Source organism: Nanorana parkeri, unplaced genomic scaffold (assembly GCF_000935625.1).
Source record: "Nanorana parkeri isolate BGI_ZX_2015 unplaced genomic scaffold, ASM93562v1 scaffold142, whole genome shotgun sequence".
Lineage (NCBI taxonomy): Eukaryota > Metazoa > Chordata > Amphibia > Anura > Dicroglossidae > Nanorana > Nanorana parkeri.
Window position 1 is genome coordinate 44,493 of NW_017306410.1, and position 24,375 is coordinate 68,867.

At 43.1% G+C, this 24,375-nt stretch overlaps 1 protein-coding gene across 2 annotated transcripts in view; it reads right to left on the minus strand.

Annotated features, from left to right (window-relative positions):
* The window catches only part of METTL16 (methyltransferase like 16), a 53,428-nt gene that overhangs the window by 5,147 nt on the left and 23,906 nt on the right, over positions 1 to 24,375 (minus strand). For both annotated transcript variants that reach the window (XM_018554105.1, XM_018554107.1), the window contains exons 5-8: positions 20,274 to 20,389; positions 17,138 to 17,280; positions 10,055 to 10,124; positions 8,424 to 8,513 (exon numbers count right to left, since the gene is read on the minus strand). In XM_018554105.1, coding sequence (XP_018409607.1) covers positions 8,424 to 8,513; positions 10,055 to 10,124; positions 17,138 to 17,280; positions 20,274 to 20,389 — 419 coding nt within the window. The remainder of the gene's footprint in view (positions 1 to 8,423; positions 8,514 to 10,054; positions 10,125 to 17,137; positions 17,281 to 20,273; positions 20,390 to 24,375) is intronic.

Genomic DNA, 24,375 nt, shown 5'->3' on the forward strand with positions numbered 1-24,375 from the left:
AGAAAGAGAGAGAGAGAGAGAGAGAGAGACAGAAAGAGAGAGAGAGAGACATAAAGAGAGAGAGAGACATAAAGAGAGAGAGAGACATAAAGAGAGAGAGAGACAGAAAGAGAGAGAGACAGAAAGAGAGAGAGACAGAAAGAGAGAGTGAGAGAGACAAAGAGAGAGTGAGAGAGACGGAGAGAGAGACAGAAAGAGAGAGAGACAGAAAGAGAGAGTGAGAGAGACGGAGAGAGAGAGAGAGTGAAGCTTGTCAACATTTTATCCAAGCAATTTAAACAAGAACTCCAGGCAAGGAAAAAACAACCTTACAGTGGGTCTTCCCCGGCACTTGCTCATTTTGTCTAGAGGGCTCAAATAAAGCAGTTTTACTAACTTGATCCTCAGCCCCATGACGGTCAGCACTCACCTCTCTCCCCCTCTGCTCTAGCATGGACCTACATTAGACGTTATGATGTCAGCAGGCCTTAAACCGCCAGAGCAAAGGGGGGGAAGAGGCTGTAGGGAATGGTCTAGCAGCCTGGAGGGGGCTTGTGGGACAGAGGATCGGGTAAGTAAAACAGGTTTATTTGAGGCCCCTGATAAAACAAGCACTTAACACTTGCAGTGCGGGGATAGCTACACTACAAGGGTAAGTTTTTTGTTTGCCGAGGGTTCTTCTTTAAATATTTCAGGTAATTCTGTTGCACTTTATTTACTGCTAAGATAGGTTTAGGGTAACATTTGAGTACAGTTCCTCTTTAATTTAACCCTATGTGAAGTAGCAGTTACCTTCCAGGGCCTAAAGGATAAGGGCGTTTTTATCTAACAATCTTTATCTCACAGATCAGGCGGTGGAAAACATGCTGATGATACAATTTTGTGCGCGTCTACACAAAGAGCAGAAACCCTTCTCAAGCGTCACAATAACAAAGTAAAACAAGAATGATATACGGTGATAAAACTCTTTGATATGGGCTGATTTAGTATGACAAATCAAAAAATAAACATGTGATTTCTGCATTGCTCCTTAAAGACAGAACAGCCTTCAGCATAGTACACACACTCCTTTGACGGGAGAAGTAAGGATTCCTCTCATAATTTCTATATAAGCTATTGTTAGAAAAACATATTAGTTTGCAAAATGTTCACGCTGCTTTTAATTTTCCAAGAATGTTCAGAAGGAAATGGGCACGGCAGAGTGAGGGCAGAGTGAGGACACCGTTGTATATTTTTGCTTTCCCCGGTGTTCAGCTGTTCAGACAAGAATGTTTGTTTTCAGCTGGTTCTGCTCTTGTAATGTAGCTACATTTTGTGGTATTGTGGAATGAAGCAGATCTCCGTATTCTGAGTAATGTGCTGTTGTAGAACTTTGTAAGGAGTTCATCTCAGGAACTCCAGTACATTGTATCAGCGAGTTATCTGGGTCTGCTCCACTAAACCTGTACAAAAAAACTAGCAATCAGCTTATACCCGCAACTCAACAAAACCTGCAATCCTACATGAAACGTGATTGTGCTAAAAGAGATCCGTCATATTCAAGACAGAGCAGCTGACAAGGTAGAAGTAAAGTTTCCGGTCAAAGGCTAAACAAACATAAGATGGCAGCAGGAAGATCAGACAGCTGATCCTTCCATTATGATAAATGTTTAATTGTTCCTGACAATGCACTGAACAGATACCCCTGGCACCAGCCTAAAAGTGACAGTTCAAAAGAATTAATTCCATCCATTATATTAAAGGAGAACTATGGGTCAGTGTTTTTCCCCATAGTTCTCCTTAGGGTAACGGGAGGACACAAACTAGCGTCCTCCTGTTACCCTAAGCTCAGTATACCGCCAGCTACAGCTCGCGGTATACTGAGACGCCGCAGCCGGAGCGGACCACGACTTAGATGACGGGATCCGCCCAGCTGCGTGAGTGACAGCTGGCTCTGCCTATCTAGAGGCAGAGCCAGCTGTGCCCGCCCCCTCCCCCGTCCGTTCCGCCAGTCAGCGCTGGCAGATCGGAGCGGGGAATCAAGCCCCTCCCCCTGTCACGGCAGAGAGCCGTGACAGGATCGAGAGGCGAGCGAACCCGGTATGTGTTCGTTCAACTCCCGATCTACTGAGCTGACCTGTGACAGTCTCATTGTCACAGGTTGGCTATAACTATGAGGTGAGTGAAAAGCACTCACCTCATAGTTCTCCTTTAACTGGCCAGAGGGTATCAGCAAAGGTCGAAGAGTGTCCACAGACATACAAACATCTCTAGAGCCAATTATTAATGGTTAGATCCCGCAATGGTTTAAAACCTTGGTTCTCATATGGTGGGTCGTGACCCAAAAGTGGGTCGCCACATGCCTTCCACTTTTCTAGGCCAGTGACTCCTCAGCCTCCCCCTAGCGCAGCACCGTCGGTTCTCGTGCCGAGCAGCCATTCAAAATATGCTGCCTGGCCCTGCATGTCAGCTTGAGGTGGGGTGGAGTGGGCTGGAAGTATGGCCATAAGGGAGCTCCATCCATACGTGCATTGCTCCCACCTGTGCCCTGTAGAGGTGTCAGGACCAGAGTGATGTCACATTCTGGCTCCCGACACCTCTACAGGGCACGCAAGGGAGCTGTACAAACAATACACATATGGATGGAGCTCCATCACGGCAGAGCAGCCCACATTGGACCCCAGGCTGAGGATCCATTCCAGTTCTCATAAACCAGGGAGACTGGGTGGATCTAAAAAAAAAATATATATATTTTTTTGGAGTGTGTATATGTGTGAGAATGCCTGTGAGTGTGTGAAATTGATGTGGTTGTGTGTCTGTCAGTGTTTTTGAGGGTCCGTCCACACTAGTACAGTGTGTTAATTGCACAGTCTCATGTGATCAATGCGCTGTACCACACAATCGCAACTACTGCGTGTACTAGTGTGGAAGGTGCATTGCGTTGCCACTAATTTGAATGAAACCCCAAAAGCACCTCCCACCCACAGTCCGATCGCCTGCACCCGAACGCCCGGTACTACTATGCTGTGTGTTTCATTGTGGTCGCAACTTAATGACCAAGGATAAAGGCGGGTCCTGAGGTTACAGTGATTGAGAACCGCGGGTTTAAAAGAAAAAATATCACCGCTCCAATTCTCGTTTAGAGTTCTAACTTCATGAGAGCCACCTGGTTGCAGGTAAAAGACTTTGCTCACGCTCTAACTTAGTAAACAACAGGAAAATCACCACACAAAGGCAGGTACCACTGTTCAGAGTCTTTATTGATAGATCTTCATTTCAATGAACACAGATAGGTTGAGCATGCGGCTGTATGGGGGGACTCACCTGTGTGATTTGAAATGAAGATCTATCAATGACGATGCCAAACACTGGTACCTGCATTTGTGCGGTAATTTTCCTGTTCTTTACTAGATCCCACCATGCTCATCAATGCCATGAGTAGCCTAAAGTAAGGTATACACTGAGCAAATTTCAAACAAAGTCGATTTCAGAATGTTCGTTTGACTAACAGTTGATGGCGTCAAATCGATTATCAATTTCAATCACAGTGAGGAAAAAATTTGAAGGAGCGTGTTGGAAAATGTTTCTCAATTGAACGATATTCTAACAGTATATGTGGTTTTTGTTTTGGGAAACTCCATTCCTTTCAAAATCGAATGTTAAATGAAACAAAAATCAAATGAAATTTCGAACAACATTCGTCAAGTCTCTGATGGCATTTTGGAAAGTTCCAACGGGATTTTGCATACAAATGTTCATTTGAAAATCTACCCGTGTATACCCTACTGAACAGGTAAGATGCAGCCTATGCCATTCTTGCAGGGGTTGTCCTTTGGACTAATCTAATTGGCTGGTCTTGGGTATGCTCATGTCAGCTGTTTTGCAAAGCTCTGCAGAAACGAGGACTCAGAAGCGAGACTCCATTCTCTTCCCCTCATGAATTTGGGGCTTTAGTTGTAACTGCTACCGGGTCTCCCAAACTGGGCAACTGGAATGTCTAATCTCTCTATATGTAGAGGACCCAATGTCTTCACCCCAATTTCTGTAGACTACTGTACAGAAGTGACGTAGTGGCCAATGGAAGGAACCACAGTGCGTTGGCATCCAAAACGTGTGTCAGATGCTAAAGATTTGTCAGATACAAAGAAGCAAAGACAGGACTCGCCACCCACCAGGAAGGTAAGTATTAGGCCCCATTCACACCTATGCGTATTGTAATATGCGCGTCTGTCGCGCGACCGTCACGCGTTTTTTTTACCGCGATTCCAAAGGCTACTTGGCAGTATACTAATGGAAAACGCCCTACAAAACGGACCAATACGCAGCAAAAAACGCTCCGGGACCTTTTCATGCGTGGGCCGTTTTGTAGTGCGTTCGGGACGGGCGGAAATACGGACAGGTGGGAACGAGGCCATTGACTACAATGCTATTTATTTTTTTGACCGTTTTGTAGAGCGTTCATCGAGCGTAGGACGCGCTACAAAACGGTCAGGTGTGAATGGGGCATTATTGATCTTTGTTTGCTAGGTGATTTTTTTTTTCTTTTACACATTGTTTTTTTTTAGTGGTGGCAGACTTGCTCTAATTCTGCAGAATTAAATGATGCCAAGTTTAAGTTGGCATACAATCTCTGTGAAAATTAGATGCGGTAGGTTGAGTGGACTCCCACAGTGCTTCCCACTGTCCCACTGGCTAGGGGCCTGACATCTTCTCCAGCAGGTATCTGTCCCTTTGTGGCTGCACCACTGCACTGCCACATGGCTGCCAGTACTATGGAAAATTGCACAGTGCATACCTGCCCCCACCACTCTTTGACCTGTGGTCATTTATTGAAAAAGGATGTATTTATGGGACCTTTCACTCAAAATATTTTAGTAAATTAAAAAGTTTGCTATGTAATTCCATCACGGAGATGGGGTTCAGGGGGAAGCAGGTGTTTGGGTGGCAGGAGACTTGCTTTTTCCCTGCACAAGTTACTTAACACTTACAGGTCTCGTCATTCCTCCATCCTGTGACTGGACAGTGAAAAGGACAAGCAGCACACTGATGAACTCATCTCTCTGTCACTCTGCTCTCTTCTCCTAACAAAATGCCCCCTTTTTGGCACATGGGCACTGCAGCATGCTGACTACTTCCTTGTGTTGCACCTCCCTCTCCCAGACTGACTCCTGCATTACAAGGACTGCAAGAGGCAGATACCTGGTCAAAATCAACACTACTTACATTTACAACATAGAATGAATGATGTATTAATGAATGCAGCACTGATATAATGTGCGTCTGCCAGGAGTACAGCTAGATAAACAATAATAATGAAATGTTCACTTGCTACTTCCACTATAGTTTTTCAGTTACAGTTATTTGGGTATTTTGCTGCTTGGTAACCTTTCCTGCTCATTTCATTGTCCGAGAAATCCATGCCCAAATTTTCCAGAAAAAGCCTGGAATGGCCCTTTTTGTATGTGCACAATGGAAAGCATTAGCTGAAAGATAACAGGTGCACAATTTAAAGATCACTTTTTTAACAACTAAATTATGCTGAAAACCTCCAGTAATGCTGTGCGCCTTTTACTGAGCCCTGTAGGGGTGCAGCTTGCAGACTGCGACCAATAACTATTTTATCGACAGTCTATTCTCATTGATGCTACACAGCAAGCTTGTTATTTTTAAGCCTTGAACTGTGTTTTAATGCCTATTCTGTGCCACATTCTTCATAAAAAGCAAAACCAAGAACAGAGAAATAACAAATAAATACTGCACTGCAGCTTTAAATGGCGAGACTGCCTGTAAAAACAATCAATTCTATCACGCCACGCTCGGCTTGAAATCAGTTAGTCATCCTTTAAGACCTTTCACTGGCTGCTTACAATCATACCAATTTAATGCCAACTCTCTGAATTGTAATTGCCAGGCTAGACATCTGCAGTTAACCCCCAACCCACGTGAAGAAAATCAAAAAAGGCTTGAAATCGATAGACGACATAGTCTCTTAGCCTAGGCTACAAAAGGAGGTCTGACAGGTCGACCTGGCCACGATCTTACTTTCATTGTTTCACAACCGCCAGCGATTATGCCGATAGTTTGATAGAAGCTGTCAGCTAATGCCTTTTTAATTTGTTAAGCCCAGAAAAATCAGTGTGCATGTCTAATCCTGAAGACAAATGGGCATTAGCAGGCTGGTCTGTCACAAGACGGCTCTACAATAGGTATTTATCAGACGTGGGGCAGGGAGCGTGTTCACCCACGGGCTACAGAGGATTGTTGTGCCTCCAAAACTCCCACACAGACGATGTAATACAGGAGGAGATAGCAATGGCCCATATAACCTGGGCACATTAATAACAAAGCAGAGAATTACAGATATCACATCACCTCAAGATTTCCCTGCTTTGTTGAAAATATTCAAAGCCCTCGAGGGCGTTGTATATTATTTTTACAGCAGTCACACAAAGGAATATAGCCAAGCCGTGTGAATATAGAGAATTAACCTTTCAGGACAGCACATCTTTGCTTTGCAATGCTGTTTGAATGCTAATAATCCTTTTACACTGTAGGACATCTGAACACGAGACCTTTTTAGGGCTCTCAATTGGTAGTACAATTATATTAATATCCATTTGTTTCTATATGGATAATAAGGGGGAAGCATGCAACAAAATAAAAAATATGCAATAGTTATTAATGGTCTTCCACTCTGACTCTCACAAAACAAGGACACACAAAATAAAATAGGCAAACATTTATTTAGCACTTTACAGAAATGCTAATTACAGTAATACCTCGGTTCACGAACACTTCTGAAAGTTTGGCAACATTTTGCTTGTGTTTGCAAAATCCATTTCGGGTGACGAACACAACCGCGGCCATCTTTCCCGCAGATAGACCTGTGTACACTTGCCGTGAAGCTTTTTTGCGTGCTTTTTAGCACATACAGTATTTGATTCAGTTCGTGACCAGAATCGTCGTGAACCGAGGTACCACTGTATAAGTTGCACATTCAGTACTAGTCTCTGCACTAAAAACACATGACCAGGAACTATGCAGCACTTAGCAAGAATAGAAAAATAAAAGTAACTGTGGATGTTTGTGGAGCTGTCTTGGCATCAGGATAACTACATTTGTTTTACTTCTGTCCACAGAAAATGAAGGGCAGGCGGCTTCAACCAGCAAAGTCTTGGCAGGACAGCCACAGTACCACGAATACTCATCTTGGGAAAGTGTTACTGTCAAATCAATGCAGAAATTGATTGGAAGGAGAGGAATAGCGTAGGCAAACACTATGGCCCCACTTATCAAGGAGGGAAAATAATACCCCTTCAAAGCAGTTGTATGCGCATAGCTTTACTTTCTCTGCTCTATGAGCTGAGAGATGGAAAGAGATTAAAGATGATGTCTCGCACATACAGTGTGACATTTCAGTGTGTTTTGCTGGAGATTAGTGCTGATTATTGTTACATGCCAAGTATTACTGCAGCATAGCAGCCCAGACTTGACATCAGAAGTGGCTGCTTTGCTTTTCAGCTAAAACCTATAAATAGGGATGCACCGAAACATATCGGCCAAAAACGGCCCTGGTATTTCACCGCAGCCCCCAACAGTAAAAAAAATTAAAATATTTAAGAAAAATAAATTATAAAAAAAAGTTTAGAAATGAAAATATTTTTTACATTTTTAAAAAGGTTGGGAAAATTATTTTTTTTGGTTTAGGCCAGACTTTTTTTTCTTCTCCTTTCGGTCTCAAAATTTCAATTCGCTGCACCGCTATTTATAATATATCTTCTCAATATACTGTCCTGGAAGGGGCTAAAGGACAAATCCACCAAAAATGGACATCTCTTAATGGGTGTAATGAGGCTCCAATTACAAAGTGCAGTTTGATATAAAAGAGTTTTCCAAGTATTCCAAGGGAGAAATTACCAGAGAGCACACGACGAGAAAATCTGAATCCCATTTCCCTTATTGGATTCTTTAAAAGAATGGAATAGGCTGGGTGTTCACAAAAATGGATTCTCCATTACGTGCCATGAATGGCATACAAAAGCTATAGAAACAGCTTGGCTGAAAAGCCAAAATTGGCCCGTAAAAGTTGTGCATTCAGCAAGTTTCACATTGCCCCACCAGGGTTCCAGACAGCATGGACAGACAGGGCTATTTACATAACAAACTGGAGATGTTGCTTAAAGTGACAAGTGATGAGTGGGGGCCTGGTGCAAACCCAGTTCACTCAAGTTTGCCCAAGCCCACGAAAAACTGTGACTGGCACACACCTCCTCCCAGCCACATCAGTTGTGGGAGGGCATTTCCCACCCAGCCGCTACACATCACAAAAGGGGTGGGTAATGCCCTGCTGCAACCAAGTCATGTTTTATGCTCTATATTTAGCAAGGCATCTTGTGCCAATGGCAAACTTAATAATAAGGATTGTTGTGTTAAATACAGCTCTTGGTAAATACTGCTTTACTTACAGGGATAATCACATCATCATAGAAGCTCCACGCCAGTGCCCAACGCATTGTTTTCCCCTGATAAAATTCAGTATGTGCAACTTTAGGTACCTATAATAAATATGAGACACAATAAACCAAATATATTAAAGTGGTGACTACTGCAGCAAGCATGCCAATCATTTCTATGTTGAGTGCTTGTCTGAATTGGCAAGCAAAATATTCTAATTCATTTAAAGTGACACTAACCTCAGGAGTTAAACCTTAAAAATGCATTCAAGTATCTTAACTGTGTATCACTCAGCTGTAGCTCCTCAAATCATCTCTGACTTGGTGCCGACACTGTCCTTCCTTCGGGAGGGTGGCTACTTGTTCCCCATGGTCCCTGTGTGTTGTAAAGTAGTCACCGCTCTAACTATGGGTTTAGGACCCCACTGTGTGAAAAGCAATCAGGCCATAGCACCATTTGCTTTTTCTGCACTACACCGCTTGGGCTAGGCCTTATAGCGAAGATGGGGGTAATTTTTTAATCCGGGCCGCAAGGTCTAGTCAATGTATATACACTGGCGCTTATTTATTTTTCTCCTTGCGTCTGTGCACTTCACTCTTTATGTGCGTTATTTTTTTCCACTTCACAAGGATGGTTCCTTCTTTCCCTGAACTGGGGGTCACCCTTCGGAGAAGCCCTTAACCTAGTACTCGGTCAGCCATGGCTGACCGGGAGGAATGGGTCTGCCTGGCTTTGGCTAGGCGGACACGAGTGCTCAGCCCCCATCTGGAGTGTTGCGCCCTGGGTGGTCAGGGAAATGGCCCAATTTTTTTGGGAGATGGATCATTAAGAGACACACCCTAGTGCACTTTTGTGTGTGTGTCCCCACATGCACTTTTTTTGTTCACTATGGTGTTTAATTTTTGTGCACCCATCATGGTCTTCAAAATAAATAGTATCTGTAAACATTGAAAAAGGAAAGTGTTAAAGGAGAACTATGGGGTCAGGGCAGCTGTACCCGCCCCCTGCCCCGTCCGTTCCGCCAGTCAGCGCTGGAGGATCGGACAGGGAAGGGGAGAATCGCTGCAGGGAGCCGTGAGTGACAGTCACCGCTCTCTGCAGGGGCAGGATCGAGAAGTGAGCGAGTGACGGTATGTGTTCGCTCACTTCCTGATCTATTCAGCCGACCTGTGACAGTTTCATTGTCACAGGTCGGCTAGAAATAAAAGGCTGAGTGATTTTCACTCGCCTCATAGTTCTCCTTTAATGCACAATATGTATTGTAAGTGTTTGGCATGGTAGAATAGGGACTGGCCAGAAAAGCATTACTATGATACAGGTGACCAAGTTGAACTTGTACTGTAGGTCAATATTCGGTACGTAACCCAAGAATCCTAGTTTTAAAAGCAAATTGTATTACATGGTAACACATAGACAAATTACTAAGTTTGGACATGATTTTAACCCATTTATAAATGAGGCAGACTGTGTCTGAAATTATAACTGTCTGTTTTGCTCTCAAACTGATTTTCTTTTTTTTTTAAATTTCAGACTTTTTGATAAACATTTCATTGAATATCTACCCAAACTGCCAGCAGACTTCAAATTCTGATTTTCTTTCAACCCTGCAACTACAAAAGAACAAGAACAACAATAAACATACCCCTTGTATTCGCAGCTCTTCCTTCAATGGCGCCAAACTGCACTTCTTACCCAGCATGCAGCTGTACCATCTAAAAAGAAAGAACCCACAGGGTATATAATTGGGGAGCTTTAATTCACTACAGGAAAATACACGAGCCAAGGGCAGCCCAGCATTCTCTTGTATTACGAATAAATTATCAGTTAGTGGTTCAGACATCTTGACATTTTTCCCCACAACAGCACGATCATGGGGAACACATTTTCTGATTTGCATTAATTAATGAATTCTGAATCACTCCAGTGTGGCTCAATTGCTCCATGGAAACTGAACAAAGGGTGATAATTGATTACAAGTTTTGTCAGAAAGACCTTAGGTAACATAAATGGAGCTTTAGTAAAAGACAAAGCCCTAGGTAAGAGAATAGCTGCAATTTCCAACCACAGACATTTTCGTGTTGTCTGTACCAACCTCTACATGAGCTTGCACAGAACAATCTAAATCAGTGATGTGGTTGGTGTGGTGATACAAGTTAAAGTGTATGTAAACCCTAACAATGAACTTCTCTAATTTGCCCACTTTTGGTCTGTTAAATAATCCATTGGAAGGGTTTTGTTATATCTGTCTGATAAGTGCCAAAAACGATCCTGCCAGATATCTCACGAGCCGATATGTTCCTGTGCTGCACACCGATTATTATTATACAGGATGTATGTAGCGCCAACAGTTTGCGCAGCGCTTTACAATATAAGGAAGACATTACAATCACAATACAATTCAAGACAAGGTGGTAAGGAGGGCCCTGCTCCTGAGGGCTTACACTCGTATCAGTTACATTGTTCTCCGATATCACCGAGGACTTAGCTTAGGGCAGACCTGGACATTCTAAGGCCTTTGGTCATGTGACCCTTGGAAAACTAAAGCTAAAAGGTACTTTATTCATTGCCATGATGTAGCTATATGGTGTTAAAAAGGATAGTTTAATTTTATTTCAAAAAGATAAATGCACATTTATTCATAAAAGAAAAAATGTGCATTCATCATTTTTTTTGCACAGAAGCCAGTAAAGCATTGCGACCGCGATCAGTAGATCATGGATACAATGCTCTGGCTCCTGCAGACTAAATATGGGTGGACCATGAAACATGGTCAGAAAGGTGAACTTATCCTTTAAGTTTACAGATACTTTTAAGTATTAAAGTCACTGCTCACTACAGAGAGACGATTGGTAAGTGAGCGGATCAGCTGCATGTTTCTGCTCACTTCTCAATCAATAGAGCCGACCTGTGACAGCTTCTTTGTCACAGGTCGGCTCTAGCTATGAGGATAAGTGGAAATCACTCACCTTGTAGTTCTCCTTTAATTAAATGTCACAATGTTCTAGCAAAAACTAAAAAGAAAGAAACAGTGCGATGCGGCTTAAATCGAGCACATTGGCACTGTCTGGGCACATGCACACCAGCACCTGTGCAGCTGAGCATGGCTGCTGGTGTGAACAAGCCCTAAAACAGGATATCAGGGTCAGTGTTCAGAGGACATAAGAGAGCAACATCTATTGTAAGTGTTTCGAAATGGTCTAAAAAATCTTTTGACTTTAATATCACGTTAAGCACAGTTTTATTAGTCTGTTTGCTGGGTAGCATTAAAAGTAGATATAAACTCGATCTGGATGACATTAAGTTTGCTTTATGCATTATGTGTCAAACAACTGCCAGGTTTTATTTTAATACTTCTTTTTATCCTTTTTTCCACCTCAGTGCTACTGATCTACTTTAGCCAGTTCCTATCTTCATGTACTCTATCCAGTGTCGACTGCACATTACTGCTCTAGACCATTTCTCTGATAGTGACAGGGATAGAACATGCCTGCATCACGTATGTCAGCACGGCCACTTTAAAGCAGATCTCTAGGCAAACTTTTTCTTAATCCCCGCACTGCAAGGGTTAAGAGCTCATTTGTGTCTAGGTGCAAAAATAAAGTTATACCTACCTGATCCTTCAAGCTGGTTTGACCGGTCCCCAGAGCCCTTCTTCCCCTCTGCTGCAGCGGTCTAAGGTCCACGAGTCATTATTTTTAATAGGATCAGTGAACAGAATGTGAGGGCGCTGAGAGACATACCATCGCTGCAGCAGAGGAGAACACACACTGTAGGGAGCGTTCTATCAGTGGGCTGGCTCCAAGGTCTGGATGAGTATATCATATAGACACAAACAAGCACTTATCCCTTGCAGTGCTGGGGTAGCCCCACTGCAAGGGTAAAGAACACTTTTGTCTGGAGTTGGAGTAAGGAGAAATTAAAGGGCGAGATACAAAATTGCCTTATTCAAGAAGTGCAAAGTGCACTACCCATAGTAACCAATCAGAATCAATCTTGTGCTGATCTGGTTGCAATATATGAACTATGATTGGTTGCTCTGGGTTATTGTAAAGTGAATTTGTTGCTTTGCTTCTTGCATTTCTATTCACATAGGCTTGACCATAAAACGAGAACACCATTTGTGTTAAAATAAATAATATAGTACATAGTATAGTATACAATTGCTACACAAGTCATTTTATTAAATTTAATGTTATTAAAATAATTTTTACATTTCAATTTGAAGCTGCTGTAGTTTTTGAAAAACTGGTAAAAAAAATAATGCAACATGGCAACCAAAGCATTAGTAAGACCTCATCTGGAATATTCAGTTCAGTTTTGGGAACCAGTTCACAAAAAGGATGTTGTGGAACTGGAGAAAGTGCAGCTAAGGGCGACTAAACTCATAAGAGGCATGGATGAGCTCCACTATGAGGAAAGATTAACTGACCTCTGACCTTTGTTCTCTCTGGAGAAGAGGCGATTAAGGAGGGACATGATCACCATGTATACATACATAAATGGTCCATATAAAGAGCTTGGTGCCAAATTATTCACTTCAAGGTCACTGCAAAGGACAAAGGGGCACTCTTTGCGTCTGCAGAACAAGAGGTTTAACCTTTGCATACGGAAAGGATACTTCACAGTTAGAGCTGTGAAAATGTGGAATAGACTCCCCCAGGAGCTAGTTCTAGCTAACTCGGTTAAAGTGACATTAAACCCTCAGATTTTTTAACATAAACCAATACTGTAATGTGTGCCTTACTGTAATCCATGGTTGTTTCCCTTCTCTTTGCTGCTCTTCCTTTTAAATCTGTATATGTTCTCATGCTGGGCAGAACTTCTGTTTTGCAGCAGACTGCCTTGTCTCAGGAATGGATATATGGTGTCTGTGTATAGGTTTGTAGCCTGAGCCAGCACTACAGGAAGAGGCCCTGAGCTGAAAAGGGAAGTTCTCCCCCAGCATGAGAAGACATGAGGATTTAAAAGGAAGAGCAGCAAAGAGAAGGGAAACAACCATGGATTACAGTAAGGCACACATTACAGTATTGGTTTATGTTAAAAAATCTGAGGGTTTAATGTCACTTTAATTGTTTTAAAAAACATCTGGATATATTCTTAAATGCACAGAATATTACTGGAAATTGAGTTATTATAGGCATCAGGGATTGTTGATCCAGGGAATATCCGATTGCCTTATGGGATCAGGAAGGAATTTTTTTCCCCTGTTGGAGCAAATTGAACAATGCTTTATAGTGTTTTTTTTGCCTTCCTTTGGATCAACAGGCGGTAACTGTGGGCAGTGTTCTGTTTAGGCTTTTCTTCTTTTTTTCCCCGTATCTCTAAAGGTTATACTCGATGGACTTGTGTCTTTTTTCAACCTGACTATGTAACTAGGAGGCGTTCTGTTACACCACTGGTGTATGGAAAGCCCCCAGGAATGTCATCTCCTGTTGTGTAATTGGCTCACTGATTGCACTAAGAAAGTAAAGCCCCACTGCAAGGAAAAAGAAAAAGGGAGCCCAGAGTTGTTCTTTAAGTCCCCATAAGCGGCAAATGTGACAGGGTGACCATGCTGAAGCACAACAGGGAGACGTAACAGGAAGTGCCTGAGCAGGGACCTTTATGGCGGGATTACCAGGGATTTAGAAAAACGGAAAATCATTTTTAATGACATTTGCATTTTAAAGCTTTTAAGAGATTAGTGATTGGCTTTAAGTCTACTTTAACAATTAAATGACCGATTTCATTTTTTGCCTGTAATAGCTTTTTAAACTGGAAATAAAAACAGACACATGTAGTTATTCTGACAATCAAATTACATTTTTTCACCAGGGTTTATAACGGCAGAGCCGATTTGAATAATTAGCCTTTTTAAGCATATCTCAAAAAGAGAGCTATAATCACCTGTCCACAATCAAACACTTGACAGCTCAGTGTAAGTACAGGAGTAGAGTGTGCTGGGCTATGAACACAGGACCAGTGGTGGGTTTAGCTCAGGATTATAGTCCCCATCTGCTTACTAATCAGAAAACATTGGAGTCTGTTGTGCTTACTGTCAGTGCAGCTCCAGTGTCAGGAACATGACAGCCTTTTCAATTCATTATCAATACCATATTTGACTGTTGCAAGAGAAGATAGACTGGGGGATCACACGGGGTCTTTGGTTTAACAGTAAGTAGAGAAAATTGTCACAGTGGTTGGGCCAGATCTGCTGCCAGTCTGCGGAAATCTATTTGTAATTAAGCAAAATACCACATGTGGACACACTGTGTGCCCGACAAAACATATTACACATTTACCGTCAAGCATGAATCAGTGCCGTACCATGGCAATGAGCTGGGAATCAGAGTGCGTCAAGCAGTAATAGATACATATGCCCACATAGAGAATAGACTGACACATTTATTTGAGTAGTAATGGATACTGTTATTTAGAGCATGTTCTTTCTTTGCACAGGCTTGAGAACAAAATTCTCCCCTGCAAACATTTTCATAAGCAATGAGCAAACACCAAAGCAGCACTTTTTAAATATGCACAAGAAGTTTAACATCGACATACACAAGCATATAAACATCTTACCTTCAAAGACTGCAAGTACAGAAAAAGACCTGTTGATCTACCAGAAATGCACTCAGTTTCTAAGTTCTGTTGTGGGTTTATAACACACAGTATTTTTATGGATTAAGTGGCGTCAGTCCTGCCCATTTTTCTTTTGCTAAACAACTCAACCCACCCCCTAAGTTAGGGGTGGGCATTTTATTTTTTCAAGGGGTCACGTGAGGAACTGGGACTGTTGTGGAGGGCCGAACCAATAGGGCCTATTGGTTCGGCCCTCCACAGCAGTCCCAGTTTCTCATATGATTAACGCATGGTACCGCACCACCACCTACTGTGTGTTACAGTGGCAGGTACGTTGCATTGCAATGCATTTGAATGTCACCCCAGTCTCCCTTCCTGGCCACATTGCGTTGGCCAGTACGGTGCGATAACTGCACAGAACCAAGTGATTAATGCAGGGACCCAGTGGGAACGGGCCCTAATAGTAAAGTACTTCATACCTTGTTTTATTTTCACATGCCAGGAGGTGCAGGAGAGGACGAAGGAGGATGGAGTAAAGCTGGGGGCGGGAAGAATGTGTCACTGGTTGCAAGGACCACCCAGCGATCCTAGCAACCAATGACTGCAGAGGACCTGTGACATCATTGATTTCTAGAAAGCCAGCAGTCCTAGCAACAAAGGACTAAAGAGGAATGCGGTCCAGACATGGACCAGCTGCTGACCTGTGCTGGGCTATGGCTTGCAGTGTATGCACCAGCCTTGGAGACCTATGCATCTACTGTTAGCCAGCGATAAATGAGCGCAGGTCGGCAATCGGCCTATGTGTGGCCTGCGGGCTGACTGCCACAGACCAAAGGCCGTAGAATGCCCAGGTCTGCCCTTAGCTATTCTCCACAACATAGTGACTAATCATTCTGTAGTCCCAAGATAACAACTAGGAGGACTTGTTAGATGTCATGATAACAAAAGAAGTGTGCACAATACACACAAGACGGCTTACATGTCTGACATGATTAGCAGGTAAAAAAGGAGCAAACAAGAGATGTTCATTATTAGGGTTTACATACACGTATGTTCTGCTCTGTGCACGGAGTGTTACAGTATTGCTGAGCACCACAGCAGGTACATGGACTTCCAGAAAGAGAGTGTGAAGTTTACATGTAAGAGGGCACATCATGCTTAAGCATGGAGAAGTCATAAATGGCTGCAGAATGTTTGTGCAGACTAAACTAGGGTTGTTTATGGGGTGCCATCAGGGGAAAAGAATGAGCCTTGTTGGAAACGTTGAGCCTATAGCCTTCTGTTCTCACTGCAAATGCAAAACCATGCTCAAGAACAGCAAGACAAAGTCTTTCATGTGCATTACTTTGCAGGATTTAAAGTGACACTAAACTCAGGAGTTAAATCTTAAAAATGCATTCAAGTAACTTATATGTATCTTATTTGTGTATCATTCATCTGTAGATCCTCAAATCATCTCTCAATTGGGGCCGATGCTGTCTTTCCTTCTGGAGGGTGGCTACTTTTGTTCCCCATGGACCCTGTGTGTGTTGTAAAGTAGTCACCGCTCCAAGCTTGCTCCTGTAATGGACTGCAATCTCAATACAAATTAGAAAACCGGGCCTTGCGGCCTGGTATAAAAAAATGACCCCCGTCTTAGCTATAAGACCTAGCCCAAGAAGGTGTAGTGCAGAAAAAGCAAATGGTGCCATGGCCTGAGTGCTTTTCACACACTGGGGTCCTAAACCCATAGTTAGAGCGGTGACTACTTTACAACAAACACAGTGACCATGGGAATTAAATTAGCCACCCTCCAGAAGGAAGGACAGAGTCAGCAGCAATTTAGAGATGATTTGAGGATCTACAGCCGAGTGATGCACAAATAAACGACATTGTTTATTAGTTGAGGTACTTGAATGCATTATTAAGATTTAACTCCTGAGTTTAGTGTCACGTTAAAATATGAACACCATCTAAAGTCTGCTGGATACAGCAAAACATTTGAAAGGCTTAAAATAAATTCAAATGATTGTTTACACTGAACAGTATCACACCTGTAATACACATGTAGACGTCTACGTGCATGTCTGTGGTAAGAACAAGTACTGATGGATATTTCTTGATGTTCTCTTGTAAACTGTATAAAATATTATTTAATATATTACATAAAAAAATCCCCACTCACCTTAACCTTTTCTTTAGCTGAAGGCTGTCATGGATGATTCTCTTTACAAACTCCAACTCTCCCCCCTCTGCCATAATCTCGGTAATGCCACCCGTGTTTACAGAACTTGGAGGGGGGCGGCGAGGGTTTCGCGAGTTCACCCCCTGTGAGGACAGCAGAGGATATCAATGTAAAAACGCAGCTCTTCAAATAGCAGAATTGTTGCCATGGTTATAGTGATCATTTCACGATACAAGGCCTCAGGCAAGCTGTCAGTTAGTTAGAGGACTTTTATCAGAATCTGTAACCTTACATGACTCCACGATCAGACGCCTACAGCATACACGGCTCTGCAATGTGCATTATACTAGAGCATATTTAACGTCTAAAGCCTGCAGTGCATAATTTATCATCACTATGGTTATCGGCAACACCTTTAGGTTAGACTTCCTTTTATTGCTATAGAAGAGCTGGACCTGTCTTTGATGTAAGTGAACAAGGATGTTAGCAATCCAGTACATCCCTATCCAGGAGCCCACAGTGAACCTCCATTTTTGGGGGGAGGGAAAAGGGTATCTGTTCCAGCTATACATTGAAAAAAAAAAATGTCAAGTCTTATGATTCTCTATACCAGGGGTGCCCATAAGGTCGATCGCGATCTACCAGTCGATCGCGTAGCAATCACTGGTAGATCGCGATGTCCTCTCCTCCCGCCCGTAGGTCTTCTCCTCTGGATCCTCATCTGTATGCAGCGGGGATCCGAGGAGAAGTGAAGGAGCCGCTGTCGCTTAACTAAGGCCGAGCGTTGAGGAGAGAGACGCTCGGCCATTATCTGACAACGGCGCTTCTCTCTCTCCCCTCACCGCTCGGCCTTAGTTCTGTGACAGCGGCTCCTCCCCCCTCCCCTCCCCCGCGGCTGAAGTGCTTCTTTGACTTCTCCTCGGATCCCCCGCTGCCTCTGCCCAGGAGATCCAGAGGAGAAGCTGAGCCCCCGTGTGTGTGGCCGAGCGGTAGAGGATCGGTACATATCGGTACCAATCCTACGTGCAGGACAAACACTGGAGCGATCAGCTGATCACTCCAGTGTTTGTAAATAACTGGGGACACATAGTACTATGTGTCCCCAGTTATGAATGAACAGGATGTGATTTAAATCACGTCCTGTTCATTCATGAGTTTCTCAATGGGGAGAAGCTCCTCCCCATTCAGAAACTGGATGATAGTAAAATATTTTCTGAATGAATAGGAAGCCTCTGTGCTTTCCATTCATTTAGAACAGAGGCTGCAGAAAAAGAGATTGAGGACTTTGTGTCCTCAATTTCTTTTTCTATTTTAAAAGGGAAATATCAGGAGGCTGTTTAGACCCCAGATATTTCACCGTAGCCTCCCTAAGAGTAAAAAAAAAAAATATGAAGATGAAAAAAAAATGAAATAAGAATTAAAATAAAATAAAAAATAGTAAAAAATAAAAATCCTGGAGGCAGGGCGCTGGGTGACATCACACGCGTGTTGGGGGTGGGGCATGTGGTTTTTTTCTTCCCTCGGGCGCAAAAGGAGCTGGCTACGGCTATGCTCCCACGGCGCTCGTGCGGCTGCATGTGTCAGACGCAGCAGATGGAAAGGGGCAGGACACCTCTCGCCATGTGCAATGTCGGCCACACGAGCACCACGGGAGGACAGGACGCCGGGGCCTCTAGGACGCACTGGAATGTAAGCCGGCCGACTCCCTGCATTCAGGGGCAGGAGGGGGCGTGGGGTTGTATTGAACTCAATGGCACCGCAGCCATGCCCCCCGCTCACAGTGTGATCGCCCGCACCCGGAACGCAGGCACATTAGTGCCTGCATTCCGGTCCAGTGCGATCTGCAAAAATAGTGCTTGCAGCAGTTTTTGCGGATCGCACTGGACTGGAACGTAGGCACTAATGTGCCTGGGTTCCGGGTGCAGGCGATCGCACTGTGGGCGAGGGGCCTGCCTGCGGTGCCATTGAATTTAATGCACCGCCACACCTCCTCCCGCCCCTGAATGCAGGTGCTTTTTTGTTGGTAGATCTCATTGAGCTCGTCTTTTCGAAAAGTAGATCTCCAGGCGAAAAATTGTGGGCGCCCCTGCTCTATACCATATATAAATCCGCCTTGAGCAGCGATTACGGCACGCATTCACCATGGCATTATTTTGATAAGTATATGCAATGTTACAGCATTTATTTCCACCCAGAGATGCATTAATTTGTCACCAAGATCCTGTGGTGATGATTGAAGAGTCAGAGCACTGCGTAAAGTCTTCTCCAGCACATCCCAAAGGTTCTCAGTGGAGTTAAGGTCTGGACTCTGTGGTGGCCAATCCATGTGTGAAAATTATGTCTCATGCTCCCTGAACCACTCTGTCACAATTTGAGCCCTATGAATATTGGCAATGTCATCTTTAATGTGCCCGTACCATCAGGGAAGAAAAAAACATTGATGGAAAAACCTGAACCATACTGACCAATCAGTATATTCAGATAGGCAGTTTTTTTGGGCACATTAACCCCAAAAAAGCTGAACCTAGACATGACCAACTAAACCCCAGACCGAGGCGTCCCCATGCTGGGCGTCACCCAATGCAGCCGCTGGGTGTCGCCCGCACGTCATGCGCAATTAACTGCCGGTGGCCATCTCGAGGAGGGGATGTTCATCTAGTGGGATGCTGCCGGGTCCCCTCCTCTCAGCAGTCAGTGGCGTTAGTCAGTTTGGTGTCACCCGATGCAGGCAGCACCCCCCCTCTTGTGATGCCACTGACCCCAGATCATAACACTAATTCAATAGAAGGCTATTTTCTATTTGCTTAGCTAAACGCAGGTGGTGACTTTTTTGGCCAGGCAATGTATATGGAGATAATCCATCCCAGTCCATATTGTGAAATCTTTCATATGGGCGGCTAGCCTGTAGATTTTGTTTTCACTACAATCACATAATTAGTGTTAGATAGAATAAGAAAGACGTTATCCTGATGTCCCTTAAGGCTTTCAAAGTTCTCACCAATAGGAACATTCTGGTTTAAATGACTCTTATTACCAGGGATGACTAATACCGGTATTAAGCTGGACAGGAATGGATGGACAGACAAATAGAAATACATAAAGAATGACATTAAACAATAACTGGGGATTATCATACCTGAGCTTCCATCTCATTGGCAAAAAATGGAGGATTGCACATGCAAAAATCATATATGATACCAGATTCTTCTTTTAATGCATCCATTAGAAGTGTTTTCTGGGGAACTTTAACCACTAAAAAAAAGATAAAATACACTTCTTTAATACATTTAATGTACACGGATTGCAAAGTAGATACAAGTTATAGAACTGAAGGTGACAGAATCCCTGCCTTTGTAATATATGCCATTACCACAGTCCATACAAAGATACTGTTGCGCAGCAATGTTAAAGACACACATGACAACACCCTGTGTATGTTGTAAAGTAGCCACCGCTCCAAACGCGCTCCCATGATGGATTACAATCTCAATAGAAATTAGCAAAATAAATGTGAGATTGTAGTCCATCACAGGAGTGAGCTTGGAGCGGTGACTACTTTACAACACACACAGGGACCATGGGGAACAAAAGTAGCCACCCTCCAGAAGGAAGGACAGTGTCAGCACCAATTCAGAGGTAAATTGAGGATCTGCAGCCGAGTGATACACAAGATACATATTTGTTAATAGTTGAGGTACAGTACTTGAATGTATTTTTATGATTTAACTCCTGAGCTTCGTGTCACTTTAACCCAGCTGTGTTTTTTTTGTCTTGTGCCCAGTTAGACTTTAAATAGAATTACAGTGCAATTCAGAATTCGCTTTGCATTATAATTTTACTTGCTATTCTTCTCAAGACTTTACCATGTGACTTCATTGTGACACAATCCTCCTTACAACTGTTATTTGTTAAACAGACTAAACACAATTTGCCTGCAACCCATTTTCTGTTCTAATACTTTTTCAGTGTGGTTTGTATTTTAGTATTCTGCCAATGCAAAGAAATACTCATTTTACCATATTTTTTTATAAGACAAAGGAAGGAAAAGATGAATAATGAAAAAGATAAAATATTGAAAGTTGTGATGACATCCATTTGTTCCATCAGATCTCTATAATAACAGCAAATGCATTAATTATACATGTAAACTCAAAGAGCAAGAGAAGAATAGGACCGTTTTGTGAGGGGTCACAAGGGATTCCTCTGATGGAGCTTTGGAGCAGGGAGCTGTTTTAGGTTGATACCTTCAGAAATGAACAATGACAAATTTGATTTCCTTTCTGTTAATAGCGCACGGTTTAACCTCATGTGTGGTCCCTTCTGCTATGTAATCTCTGAAACGCTCATGTGATGGCTGGTATGTGATGGCAAGCAGCCAGTAATATTGAAGGAAAGTCATGTGTCCACATCGGTCTCACTTCAGGGAACCTCTTCAGACCAACCCTGATGTCTGTGATGTTCTTGTCAGTTCCTTCGTTTTTTTATTCGTTATTCAGTGTGCAGCCAGGACTGCCCCACCATGTCAATGCAGAAAAACAAAACAAAACATGAAGCCATGACATCAGACCAGTTAGAAGACACATGGCAATAGACTGAATATTTTTAGAATAGAATTGTCCTAGATAAACAACAAAGGGAGTTAAAATAATTCAACCTTTATATGTGATTTTAACAATGATGTGTCCCCAGTGATGGTCCAATATTTTATGGGTTATGGCATAGAAAATAGGGCAGTACTTTACTTAATGGACATGCTGGCCTGTGTTATTAATGGTTTGAATATAGAGTCAGATAACAAGCACACTGCCAAACAGAGCTGTTTAGTGAAAATAGCAAGTTATATATACACTTGGTATTTTGTGCTTTAAAGGGGAACTATTGGGAGGGTAAAATATACTCTTCCTAATAGTTTGAGCGGGCATGTGACACTGTAGCTGTCACACGTTGGCTCTATAGCTTGAAAACTGACTGATCACAAACCGTTGATCACTCAGCTCATGGCTTTTCCCTGCAGAGAACGGTTACCGACAGTCACAGGGTTTTATCCCCTCCCCTCTCTATGTTCCTTCAGTGCTTATTGGAGGGGCAGATAGACGAGGGCGTGGGCACATTTGGCTCTGGCTCTAGAGAGGCACAGACAGCCATCAATCAGGCAGCTGGGTGGATCTTCCCGGCTGCAGCGCAACTGTGCGCTGTCTGCATATACCGAGCAGTAGCCCGCTATTTGCCAAGACATAGTAAATGTCCTCCAGAAGTGACAAAACGCGTTGGTGAAATCACACTGTGTCGGTCTGCTGCGGGGATAAGCGGAAGCAGATATAATTAAGCTTGTAGATTGGTAACGTTTCCAGTACAGCCCAATGAGTCTGATCAAAATGCAATGCACTGCTGTAAACTACACCACTGAAAAACATTTATTTGTATACATGCGTTTTTAATTTTCTAAAAAACACTTTCGTCTTGCGATGGTTGTAAGCTAATTAAAAGCTAGTAAGATCTGCCCATCTTGGACAGGCAGATCGTACTTGCGATCATCCCAAGCCTGCCCCGCTGAGGGGAGGGCTTCCGATGACTGCAATGATGAGCGGGCAGTGTGTGTTTGCGCACACCGGCCCGTTCGGCATTTGTCTTACGATCAGGCCACAAATCCACCAAAAATCTTACGATTTTCAAACATGCTCATAAGACAAAAGACGTGTGACCGTACAGTAGAAACGGTTGCACGCCTTCCATACACCTGCCGATTATTGTACGATCTCGGGATTTCCCGCAATTATCGTAGATAATCGGCAGGTGTATGGCCACCTTAAGACAAACTTTGTCTCAACTGTGGTGCAGCCAATCAGCTTTTACATTTTCATTTTCTAAGCTATGTGGAAAAAATAAAACACATATAGGCTGATTGGTTGCCAAGTGCAACCGCCCCAGTTGAGATAGAACTTGTCGCAGAAGCTTTTTATCAATTCTCGCAATGTGTCTGGGCTTATCTGGGAGGATACAAGCATGGAGCCACCAGGATTCATTGCAGTTTGCAGAAGTGCTGATGACCTTTTACATTATAGGGTCACATCTGTTCTGGTGAATTGATTAAAGGAACGGCGAAGCACGAAGGTATCTGGATTGCATCATCAATATCGCTATGAATGGTCATTTTAATACCATTAAAATAAAAAGTGACTTGTGTAGCGATTGTACATACTAGGGATGCACCGATATATCGGCCGCCGAAACATATTGGCCGAAAATGGCACTTTTGGCATAATGCCGAAAGTGCCATTTTCCTGCCGATACATCGGCGCATCCGTGATTTCTTTTCTCCCCGCTGGGCGCTGCTCTATGTCCCAGCGGGGAGACGAGAAAGTGACAGCCGGCCGAGCGCTGCTGTGAGCGGCCGGCGTCTCCTCCCACACCGCTCTGCCGCCTATCACAGTCCGGCAGAGCGGTGTGACTTTATATTATTTATTTTAACAAGAATGATGTTCTCTTTTATTTTTATTTTTATAAAAATGAACACCTTTTAGAAGGCTGCAAAGAAATGTGATCTGAAGGCACTTGGCAAATTAAATGTTCCCAAAATTACAGTTTTCACCCACGGATATATTACATGGAGAGAAATCACTGAATAATAATTTATTTATAGATGTCAAACTGATGAGGGTGACCCATAACCTCATATTGTAATCCTCAACTTTCCTGTTTAACTTGGTCTCAGTATATGCATGGCTAATACATTGCAATACTAGAGAGCGTGGACAATTTGTTATTCATGAAGTCATGCATTCCTGAATATACTAATGAGGGAGCACACAGCTCAGAAAATCCCTAAGAGCATTTAAAAATATAGAAACGGTACATATTTTCTACAGCTTTAGAGAATTGTTAAAGCTCAGACCTAGACAAAACTCTTTTCGAAGTTTTGGATAGTCTTAGAAAGAGTAAATAATGCTGATAAGTACATACTGCTGCTGTTTCTAACCATATTGGGTAGATTTCACCTCACTCACCTCCATGAAAGGAGGAGAGCAGTTGTCATTGGGACAAAAGGACTAAGACAGTAATATCCTAACAGAGATTCTAACGCTTGCCATTCTAATCTAGTTTTGCTGCTGTCTGCTTAAGAGTTGTCACCTTGCCCCTTCAAAGATAAGTGGCAGTTCCTATGCAACGGGGTCCCCCCTCAACCAACTCTTAGTCACCTCGGCAGCCCTAGGACAATAACCAGTGCTTATGGGAATGGA